The sequence below is a fragment of the Cryptotermes secundus genome, unplaced genomic scaffold (genome assembly GCF_002891405.2).
Source record: "Cryptotermes secundus unplaced genomic scaffold, Csec_1.0 scaffold159, whole genome shotgun sequence".
Taxonomy (NCBI): domain Eukaryota; kingdom Metazoa; phylum Arthropoda; class Insecta; order Blattodea; family Kalotermitidae; genus Cryptotermes; species Cryptotermes secundus.
The window spans coordinates 4250231-4262608 of NW_019725416.1; the positions used below are offsets into that span (position 1 = coordinate 4250231).

Consider the following 12378-nt stretch of genomic DNA (forward strand, 5'->3'; position numbering starts at 1 on the left):
TCTTCATTTTCTTTCCACCCGCAATGAAACGTCTTTCACGTGCCCCAAAAGTTAAGAAGAGAGGCAAACTATACTGTCTTGATACACATACAGGCCATATTTACAGGTATTTAATGTCCCTAAGGGCGGCCACACACCAACTGCGTCAAGACAAGCATCAAGACATGAGAAAAAAAACGCCGTCTTGCTTCATTCGTGATTGGTCAGCATCATGACTCAGACCGGTGGGCGGCGGTTTTCTTTACGTCCTTTCTTTACGTCATGTCGCAGACATCGTGTCTTCACTGTTACATGTCTTGACACATGCCGGTGTGCGTCCTACCTAAGGCTTACATCGTAACGATCTCATGGGAAATACGTTTAGAGTAAAATATTTGAAACGTTAATGTCTTCCTCAAGACGTCTGACGTTATTACGAGTATGTAGAAGGTATGCCCTATATAATACATAGCTGTATGTGTTCCCACACCTGTTTCGTTGCTAGGCAACCAACCATACGTAGATTAATTAACCCATACAGCAACTTTTATGATATTGACAAGACTTCATTTCGCATTTAGAACCCATATGTATTGATAATGACAATTCTTCGTTTGTTTTTGCAGCGAGCCAATTTCCTAGTGTAATTTCAAATATCAAAATGCCCTAATTTTATTTATACTGCTTATGATATTGCAGATTCATATAGGCCTACAGTATTTATGTAAAATTCTTGTAGGTACTTGAATTAAATGGTGTATGCGGTAGCGTAGTTGGTTGAGGCACTATGTTACAAGCCAAATTCGAAGTTGGGATTCGAGTCACAATGAGGTGATTTTTTTTTAATTGACCTAATCATTCCAGCCGCACTATGGCCCTAGGGACGACTCAGCCTCTAACAGAAATGAGTACCAAGAATCTTCCTGGGGCATTAGGGTGGCCGGTGTGTAAGGCTGACAACCTTAACGCCATCTGTGAACCGATTTTCTAGAAAATGTGGGAGCTTCGACGTCTCACAGTCATATGGACCTTCACGGCCTGTGATACCTTCTTTACCTTTTTTCCCCTTGGCACTACAGCCCCGGTGGGCCTAGGCCTACCTCCATGAACTTCTCCGTTCACGGTTTTTCTAGATCTTACACATTCTGTAGGACTCCTTGGGCGGGTGATCAGCTCGTCGCAAGGCCTCTACCTGTACACAAACTAAACATCCATGCCCTGAGTGGGATTCGAACCCACGATCCCGGTTTCCAAGCGAGCGAAGACAGTGCATGCCTTATACCGCTCGGCTACCGTGACCGGGCATCTCTACCTTTACTTAAATTAGATAAATGTGAGATAAAGAATTTCATTAATTGAGAAAGACCAGAAGAAAATAAGTACCCCTACTTTACTACACAACTAGCAAGAGCATTTATAAGACAATCTTAGTGTCCCAAACCCCAAAATATCGCATATTATACAGATACTGTAAAGTGGGAAGTTTGCAAGGAGAGGCCAGTAAATTTAAGCGGAAGTTTCTTTTGATGGTTTTGCGGTACGAATCGTGTGATATAGAGCCGAGGGTTTGGATAACAGTAGTGCTAGTTCGTAAAGCGTAACTGCGAAAGAGAAGTCAGACGTAAGTTGGGGAATGTTTGATATTGGCAATCGATCCTTGCTCTAATGGTTTGAAATCATTCTGGCCCTACCGGCTGTAGGTGTAACATCGACTGCAGCTATAGTGATTTACCATTGCGGTAGAATGTAATGGCTCAGCCTCCTGAGCTTCCTCCAGCAATAGTCCCCCCTTCTCCCATCTCTAACTATACTCTTTTCAATGAATCATGGCAACTGAGCAGTTCCACCAGCTACAGACCAAACGCAATATATTTTATAGAACAGTAACTGAGGCAGAAATTCCCAGCTAATGTTCCTCTCCTCACAGATGAAGTACATATGTGTCTAGAAGGATGTCTGGACATTGTCTCATTATATTGTGTTAAAGAAGAGAGAGGCGTTCCGCTTTCATTTTGTGATCTCCATGGCATTCTAAACATCCAAGAGGCTGTCACTTTCAGAATAATAGGTATCACAGCTGCTAGTGTGCTTTCATCATTAGTTCTGGTCGTATAATATATGGTGAAGAAGTTTGGTAAATATATACTCAAGGTTTAATTTGCTGGGGGCAACTTTTAAGGTTGTGTGCTGTTGTGTGCATAGCATTTTGGTGTGCTACAAGGCCAAACTTTTTTATATAAATGTTACTTCTATGATATGTTTTAATCTTGTAGGATTGGTCGTTCGACTGGTTACATTTCTACTGATCATCGCCAGCACAGTCATTCTTGGCTTCAGGTATCGTCGAGATCTACGACCAAAATTTTTGTTCTGTCCTAGACTTTTTTGTGTTTAGAACTGGGGCCTCCACTTCGACAAGGGAAGTGGTCGGCATCTCTGTGTTGGTTCTACGTTTTCTTTGCACCTTAGTTTCAGCACGACTGACTGACTTCTAAATTCCTGCTGGCCTTCGCCAGCACAGTGATTCTTGGCTCCTAGTTCCACGGGAATCATGATCATATTTTACTCTCTGACGGCTCTAGTAGACGTCAGGCCTCTGTCTTTAAAGGCTGTCCAGTCCAGCCCAGTATATTGCTGCTGGCCCTCGCCAGCCAATCGTTCATGGTATCGTGCCCCGTCGTAACCATGACCTTATAGTTGTTCTTTCTAAGACTTTGACGTGTTTTGAAATAGGGCCACCACTTCAGCGAGAGGAGGGGTCTGACTACTGCTGGTCACTCCCTCTGTTGGGGATGACTCGAGTGGGCATTTTACTACCTGGCCGTTATCCTCCCGGTGCCCATTGAGTAGGAGTCTTTCTGGGCCCCAGAGCCAGTCTTGAAGCTATGGAGTAGAGAAAAATCTGTTGCCCCTGCCGGAAATCTTACCCTGTCCGTTCAGCCCGTAGCCCATCTCTATAACGACTGAGCTTTCGCTGCTCTATAATAATCAGAGAGTAGAAAGATTGTTTTTACGGAATTATTACTTTACCTTTTTATAAGTTTATTAATATTTTGAACCCCATTTAAAATCGTTTTAGTTGATTGAGTGAAGCCGAGATGAGGCTACTTGTTCTATCTCTGAGTCTGAAGCTATAGAAATGAAGAATCGCGTTACAAAGTACAGGGTGGGGCGCAGAAACTTCCGCGACTGTTGCGTTCGCCAAGCCTATCCCCACTTTTCTGAGACCTCCCCTCCCTTCACAATGCATCTTCACAAAAAGGAAGTTTCTGCGCCCCACCCTGTACTACGAATATTGAAGTAACATAATATTTTCAAGGTAGTTTCTTGTGTTACGTCAGCCCGTTTCCTTTTAAATGACATCATATTCTTCTGTGTATAACGGAAATCATTTTTCTCTTAAGGAAATTATAGAACACATTTAGCTTGTTACGTAACACACAAAGGTGAAAGTAAATATATTACGTCTGGCGTTCGAATCAACCTCCATCTATGTCGAGCGTTTTTTGTTTAGTGAGGGTCTGAAGGTTGACTCAGCTAAAAGCTACGGAAGAAAATGTTAGCGCCACTTCTGCTGTGGCGATAAATGCTTGGATCGGAATGCAGCGACTTGGTTGGTATTCATTGAGCAAACGAGTTCAGTGATTAGCCTAATTTGTGTGCATAATCGAATCACCCTGATGGATGCGTACGAATGGGTACAGCAAGGGGGAAAGTCTGGACCCCGGATTGTTTCAGATGGCTGACAATTATCAGGCAGTTCTACATGCAGCTTGGTGCAGTATCACAATTATCGAGGCAAGGATTTCTGAAGCTAAGCAGTGTAGAGGTTTCTCTCTTTCTCTGATCTGTTAACATACGTGTTTGCGTGATAGAAATTCTTTTGTTTAATGAGAATCTTTTGGGTGGGAGGTTGAAGTAATATGTTTGCAGATATAAATGTAATTATAAAAGTACAGTAAATATTTTTCAGGCTCATGCTTCATTTGACATTACAAAAAAAATTGATGTTATTTCTCTATTGTTTTAGTGAGCTTTTTTCTTTTCTTTTTTTTTTTTGCTGAATCAACTCATGAAAACTAATAGTAATTTCCATCATAACATTTCGACGAACAAAGAAAACATGTTCTGTTTAAAATGTGTTTATATTTACCAGCTTCAGAGATCAGCCGGGGTGTTCCAGTCTGTATAGCGACGGACTACGCGTTGAACTAGGGACAATAATTTCTCCATAGCTTCCAGACGGGCTCTTAGGCCCACTCACCCTCCTCTCTAGTGGGTATCTAAGGTTCCTTCCTCGGGGTCAAAATTATCATGTGCGTGTAGCTGACCTCTCACCTCCATCTGGTGCTGAGGTCAAGAAATATGGAGCTATACCTCCGCTCCCCTTTACCTATTCATCACATAGTGTTCAACTAGTTAAACACAAAAAAGAACTTTACGTAATTAACTTCAGAATTGTACTACAATATGAATCAAATTAATATAAACACAAACATACCGTTCATGGACATTTGAAGTTGTTCCCTTCGACATTACTCTGTCGAAGGAAATCTATGTCCGTGAAGTCTGGTGCAGCGATATCTTTACCGAATAAGTTAACACGGACGTAATGTGTCTGACGTAATTAGAAGCTACCATGTTAGAGTATTATCCGAGGAGGTAAAAAGTAAAAACGGTAAAGTTGTCCCTGTGCTTAACTAATTAAGCACTACGCCATAAAGACGTATGGGGGAGTAAATATATAAATCGAAATTTTCTTGACCTCGGCACTATCTGGAGGTGAGTGGTCATTTTCATGCCCTGGTAGCTTTGCCCCCAGAGAAAGAGTCCCCGTTACCCATTGGATAGGGGTTGGTTGGGACCCAGAGCCGGTCTGGACGACGTGGAGAAAAGAAAATTCTTGACCCTAAAGCTACTCGAACTCTGAACCCATGGTCGTCCAGCCCATAGCCAGTCTCTATACCGTCTGTGCTCTCCCGGCTCCCTTTCCGAAGAGGTACGTATTCTAATTGAAGATTTTGTGATTTTTCTGTAGGCGAATGTGAGGATAAGATTTTGAAATATCCACGACCGCTTCCTACCGGATCCTTTGGACTGTTTAGATAACACCTCATTCGGTGCTTCATAGCGTTTCAGTTGATACAGCCTAGTTAAGTAATGTGCCCTCATCAGTATGTGTGAGATCCCACAATAATAACTGATACTACGTGTGGAATTGAAACATTGTAACACAAATAGGTCTATGAGAGTTTTAAAAACTACTTGCGACAGTGGCCCGCGAATTTTTTATTCTCGGAACCATGCTGATACTGAGGGTACACAGATCGAAACAAAAACCAGTCTTAAGCATGCACAAAATATTGAGAAAACATATAAGAGCGAGTTTTGTTTCGTACCTAGCCCTACTCTGGGTATTACAATCAGATTTAGAGGTTTCGAGCTCTAGGTAGGCGGTGCCATAGCTCAGGCGGTTAGTGGCCGGTTCCTCAAGTCGGGTCATGTGGGATTTGTGGTGGACGAAGTGGCATTGGAGCAGGCTTTCTACGAATAATTTGGTTTCCCCTGCCAATTCTGATTCCACCCACTGCTCCACACTCATCATCTATCATCTGGGGCTGGTACAATAAGCCAATTAGTGGCCGACTTACCAAGTGGACTCAGTCTCACCCCCCACCCAAAGAAAAAAAAACTACAGTTATAGGAATGGATGTAGGAGTTGAAATGGACGACCAAAAGAACAGACTTCATATCCGGTGCTTAACATATCGACGTCTATGAGTATAAAATACGGAGATTGGTTCGGAATCCGGAAAACGACCATTTTAAAATGTTAAGGGTAATTCTAGTGCCTACTGAGTAGAGATTGGTGTTTCCTGTTTGCAGGCGCACTTCTTTTAATTACTGCCATGGTAGCTGAGTGAACATGATCTGATTACTCTTGTTGAAACGGATTTGAACAACGTATTGCCAGGGAACAACTTTGTAAACACGAATACATGCAGCAATGGAAGGGAAACGGTGTTTTCTTTGCGATCCGCGCCGGAAAAATGGACGGAGCTATAGGAAGTCTGTTTGCCAGGCAACGCAGCTGTAAACATGAATCCACAACAATGAGAGATCGTGTTTTCCGTGGGGTCTGTGCAAAGGAGTTATCTTAAAGACGAACGGCGCTACGAGTTAAGTTCTGAGTTGGAAGATAGCCAAGGTAGTTCGTAGTTGAAGAAGTGTTAGAAGTCGACCTGTAAAGACTTAGAGTGTGATTGGACGAATTTATTCATATGTAATATTTGGAGTGTGTGATTCAGTGAGACTGTTATAGTTCCTGTGTTTTAATTGTGTTACCAGGAGAGGACTAATTTGTGTAAATCAGCGATAGCGAGGTGTTTATATATGATTAAGAGAATTAGTAACCGAGGTGCTAATAAATCCAATCATCCGAAATATTTCTGTACGAGTACAGAAATTCTGTATAGTACGAATTAGTATAACGTGGACGTAAGATGACGTGAGCAGTTACAATTTGTATTACTGTTCATACAGTATACTATAAAATAGTTTCTACGTCAGCTGTCATGTAGCATTTCGTGACAATTGGCTGATCAGCGGAATGTTGTATCTAATAACGTGTGGCCACCAATGTTTCCTGACTTCGCTTTAATTGTTGCAGGGGATGCACGAGGTGCCGGGGGTGCGGCTGCCACTTCAAACGAGCTACGCTTCACCGAGCCACCACGCCGTGTTCATGTACAGCACGACTGGGGGCACGGAGGGTAGCGTGACCCTTCAGCTGCGAGACACAGATGACCTGGATGACAAAAGCGGCCTAGCATCCGTGCTGGCCCGCCTCCAGCAGGAGGACGCCACCCTCAGCATCAGTTACCAGGACAGTGAGATGCTCACCGAGGGCAGTATCGACGTCCTACTCGGCACAGGTTCTCTGCACACCACCGGTGAGTCACATATTTCAGTATATCGCCGACAAAGTCGTTTCGCTTGCACTGTGACTCCGTAGATGTAGGACCGTTAAATCTGAATACAGAATATTTTATTTTGTTAGTGGGGTGGGACTAAGTCCCTTGTACTGCGGCCACTTCTGGCCTATTATACCAGCCCCAGATGATAGGTGAGGGTGATTGTGGAGCAATTGGTGGAATGAAGGTTGGCAGGGGAAACCGAAGTACTCGGAGAAAACCTGCCCCAACGTCACTTTGTCCACCACAAATCCCACTTGACCAGACCCGGGATCGAACCCGGGCCGCCGCCGTGGGAAGCCAGCGACTAACCGCTTGAGCTATGGCGCGGCCTCATACAGAATATTACAAATGTTCATACAGTTATTGACAGTTTGGGCATTGTCTATCATCCTTTTCTTTTCAGCCCACTTTTGAAAAATAAAAGTAGGCTTATGCTTTCATTTTCCTGTCTCTGTATCTGTGTATCCCCACCATCAACTTCTGAATTCCTTAACCAATATTTATGAAACTTATATAATGGCATCTGAGCCAATCTCAGCGGCGTACTTCATAAATCCTTCTTAATTTCACTGGTAGTGCGGAATGCTGGTGCCTGCTTATACTTTCGGCCGTAAACAAACTTTTCTAACAAATTCTTCATGTTTTTCTCAGTCCCTCCACCAAAATGCCAATGTAGTACTTCAAGTTAGGCAACGACTGATTCTGTCCACATTATTTTCAACGAAATATTCACTAATAATACTACCATTTGACGTTATATTGTCTGAGCTACTTACGGTATTGTTAAATAAATAAATAAACCATACACACAAATTAAATGAGTTCATTGGTAATGCCTCATACAGCGAAGAAATGCTGAATCTTAATCAGATCTATCTGGTTCGTCTTGAATTGCCTTTCTTTTGTTTTCCTGTACACTGCTGCCATCATTATATTTAAATTCATGACTCTATTATTAACCGTGCTTTTAAAATAATTTATACTGAAGTTTGATATCCCCCCTCCTCCTGCTCTCTCTCTCTCTGCTTTAACAATCTAAAATGAAACTTAATACTTTAGGGATGCGATGTTTTCATCGTTTCGGTTGGTGATGACTGACGTCACATAATAACATGTCTAGTATAGTCCCTCTCGGTTCAGTGCATGCAGTAATCTGTCTCTGGTTACATCCATTTGTCTCAGTCAACGGCAACAACATTGGTTATAAATACAGCATTTTACGGACAGCCTGACTTTCTAGAAATATAACGTAATGTATATAAATTATGAAGTCTGCTTACGTATGTCTCTCCCTCTCTCATTCCCTCCCTCTCTCGCTTTTACATGTGTGAATAGATCTTAAACATGCAGCTCTCTTTTATCATGCCTAGAAAATTTATGTTGATACGTGTCATTAAAATCAGTATTCGGAGCATGAGACCGCCTCTGTGGTCTAGTGGTCACAATACCTGGCTACATATTCAGAGATCCTGAGTTTGATTCCCGGGGCTAAAAGATTTTCTGTGAAGTAGTGGGTCTGGAACGGGGTCCACTCAGCCTCGTGAGGATAATTGAGGAGCTATTACAAAGAAATAGCGGCTCCGGTTCAGAAAACCGAAATTAACGGCCGTGGGGATTCGTTGCGCTGACCACACGACACTCTCTATCCGCTAAAGTTGGCCCTAACTTCGCCGACAAGCGACAGTCGCTAGGTCGGTATAGTTCGCTTGCAGACTAAAGGCCACGGAATTGAATTCGTAGAAGGAACATCAAAGAATTCTTTTTCTGAATATAACAGTTCGGTGCAGGCGGGTTCGAACCTCGTTGTCTTCACGAAGAAGTACAAGCCCAGTCTCTCCACTAGTAACAGAACTAATTATGTTGCAAGTTCAGGTGAGTTTAATACATACAGCGTACTGAGGGGTAACGTTGAGGATAGTGTAAATTCTTAGCCATGCAGCTGACTTTCTTAATTCAGCCTTCTCGTGGTTTTCTTCAGTCTGTATACACATAAGGTAATGTTGGGAAAATACACTCCATATAGGTTAGGATCACTTCCATCATAACTCTTACGTATCTGTCGTAATCACATTTCTGTAACATCCGTCACCAAAGTACTCGGAGAATACCTGCCCCAGCGCCACTTTGACCACCACAAATCCCACTTGACCAGACTCGGGATCGAACCCGGGCGCCGCGGTGGGAAGCCAGTGACTAACCGCTTGAGTTATGGAGTGGTGGTCTCCTCCTAGGTCTTTCTGTTGTCTCCTTCCGTCTTTCCGAAGTGAATACTAAAACTTCTTACACACTTCCCTTCCATGCATGTCGCATGCCCTCCTCTTCTCATTTTGCTTGATCTGATCATTCATAAAATATTTCTTTCGAGGAGTACAAATTATGAAACTGCTTCCCTATTATGCACTTTTCTCCTGGCTCCCGTTACTTCCCTCCAGCAGCCTCGTTATGGGATCACATAGCCTATTCAAGTCTAGTGGACGTAATCATTAGCTCACTCCGTTTCCAAAGATGTCAGGTAACTGCACTTCCACGTGTTCAGACCTCGGTATTTGTGCGGGTGTTTGTATTTCCAACCTTCTCAGTGGCAAAGCATGAGCTAAAAAATAGATGAAGTTATTCCTGTAACAAGTCATGGAGGCACAGAGGGTTGTGAGACGTCGAGGCTCCTACATTTTCTAGACAATCTGCAAACAGATGGCGGTGAGGTTGTCAGCCTTATGTGACGGCCGCCCTTTACTCCCCCCCAGGAAGATTCCTGATACTCATTTCTGTTAGAGACTGAGTAGACCCCAAGGCTACTAAATTAACGCACACAGACATCCGTGCCTCAATTGGGGTTCGAATCCACGATCATAGTGTCCGAGCGGGCGACGACGGCTCATGACTTAGACGACGCGGCTACTGTGATCGGCCGAAACATTTTTAATTGAGATAAATACAAGTATTTAGCAAGTTACGCTCGAGATTCGCACGAAAACGTTTGTAGATCGTCAGGTCGTCGTGTAAACTGTCGGATATTTTTAATCCATAATGAAATTGGAATGTATCGACAAATGTTACGTAATCAGCTCAGTATCACATTCCATTGGGATTTGTTCAGGTGCCCTGGCGCTGTTTCATGCGGACGGACGGATGAAGAGATGGATGGCGGAACTAAGGGGCGCATTTATGCAACCATTCGTTGCGAAACACGTCCAAAAGTAGAAAACACTAGCAATGACAGGAGGGGTACACATACAGACACACAGACCGGTAGGAGGGATTTAGCAAGCAGCCCACTGAGGTGGGCTGATGTGTCATGATATACCATATACCAAGTTTCATAAAGATTGGTTTAGGCATTCAAAAGTTAACAGAGGTGATAGGCCACGCCATAGCTCAAACGGTTAGTCGCTGGCTTCCCACCGCGGCGGCCCGAGTTCGATCCCGGGTCTGGTCAAGTGGGATTTGTGGTGGATAAAGTAGCGCTGAGGCGGGTTTTTTCCGATTGCTTCGGTTTTCCCCTACCAATCTTCATTTCACCAAATTCTCCATCATCATAATCACCCGGGGCAGGCTACAATAGGCCAATCAGTGACCGCCGTGCCGAGTGGACCCAGTTGTGTGTGTGTATGTGTGTGTGTGTAACAGTGGATCGTGAAGTGTCAATCAGCAATAGCTCTGTGTTGCCTGTACCACGTGTTTGAGTGTAATTAAGAGAGAGTGTGTAACCAAAATGTTAATATATCCAATCATCCGAACTACAAGGTGAATCATATAGAACCGGCCCGATGAATTTGCTAATAATTCCTCAGATGATGCATATAACCGCTCACAATTACGACATAATAATCTGTGGACCATGCTGAGTCGAATGGTGTGCTCATGATCTGGCAAGTGGCAGCCCTTAAGCTACAAGGTCAAGGACAATCCCGATACGTGTCTGCAGTGCGCAGGCGACAGTCATGGAGTACACTGTTGAACAGCGAACGTTTCTAGTGCCTACTTGAAAACGGCGGACACTTTCAACACCTGCTCTGATCACGGCACACAATCCAAGATAAGATATGTCTAAATTACTTTAATATCTGTATGGTATATTTTATATTACAGCTCATTTCGTCGGGCCGGTTCTATATGAATCACCCTATAGAACCGTCATTTCATCACGCGTACTATCCTACACGTGAAAATACATAATCATGATTAGAAATGTTGATAGTGTGTATTCATTATTAATAGTATTTTCACAACATATATATGATTTCTCAATTTCTGTTATGCGCCCTGCATCATCTGACTGGCCGTCTTGCTGTTCCGCGCTACTGTATCATATATCAGACACCCTGTATGTCGTGAATATTTGGACGTTTTATTTCAGCTGCCTGTGCTGTATTGCCCCGTGGGAAAAGGACGCAGTCAATCCCATGCACTTGTCATGCCGCTGATGTAAACGGCTCTTTGTGGTCGGAATGCTGTCACAGCTCCCACATTTTTATACCAGACTTCAACCTCCAGCTCCGCTCCAACACTTTGTTCTTTCATCTGAGGGAGCAAAAATGTCCTATATTGCAGGCTTGTGAGCGTTTGTCTTTTTAGAATTGGCAGTGAAAGAGGCGCATGTTTTTAAAATGATACGGTACACTCAAAAGGAAAGCAGGTGACGTTTCTCTGTGTATTTATCAGTCCTGAGTCAACTTGAGGCGTGTCAAGGGAAATCACTAAGAATTGGATAAGGTGAATAAAGAGAATTACTTAATACCAAGTTAAGAAAGTGTTTGTACGAGCAGTAATTTCAGAAATTAACATCGAGTACAGACGTGTGACGCGAAACAGAGGATACAGTGAAACAACGTTAACAGAACTCACATACATGAGATCATGTGATAATGGCCGTATACGGCCGAAGCATGTAGTAACATAAAACGTATTTTTTTTCCCCTTGACACTACAGCCCCAGTGGGCCTAGGCCTACCTCAATGAACTTCTCCGTTCACTTCGGTTTTTCTAGAGCTTACACATTCGGTAGGACTCCTTGGGCGGGTGATTAGCTCGTCGCAAGGCCTCACCTGTACACAAACACAGAAAGACGCACACACACAAACTAAAACATCCATGCCCTGAGTGGGATTCGAACCCACGATCCCGGTTTCCAAGCGAGAGAAGACAGTACATGCCTTAGACCNATTGGCCTATTATAGCCTGCCCCGGGTGATTATGATGATGGAGAATTTAGTGGAATGAAGATTGGCAGGGGAAACCGAAGTACTAGGAGACAATCCGCCCCAGCACCACTTTGTCCACCACAAAATCCACTTGACCAGACCCGGGATCGAACCCGGGCCGCCGCGGTGGGAAGCCAGCGACTAACCGCTTGAGCTATGGCACGGCTTTCATTTTATGTTGTTTGTGTTCATAATTGTAATTACCAGTATCTACACTGTGC

At 43.5% G+C, this 12378-nt stretch overlaps 1 protein-coding gene across 4 annotated transcripts in view; it reads left to right on the top strand.

Moving 5' to 3' along the window:
* LOC111863320 overlaps positions 1-12378 on the top strand; it is a 1149828-nt gene that overhangs the window by 851584 nt on the left and 285866 nt on the right. For all 4 annotated transcript variants that reach the window (XM_033751009.1, XM_033751005.1, XM_033751008.1 and 1 more), the window contains one exon: positions 6650-6932. In XM_033751009.1, the coding sequence (XP_033606900.1) occupies positions 6650-6932 (283 nt within the window). The remainder of the gene's footprint in view (positions 1-6649; positions 6933-12378) is intronic.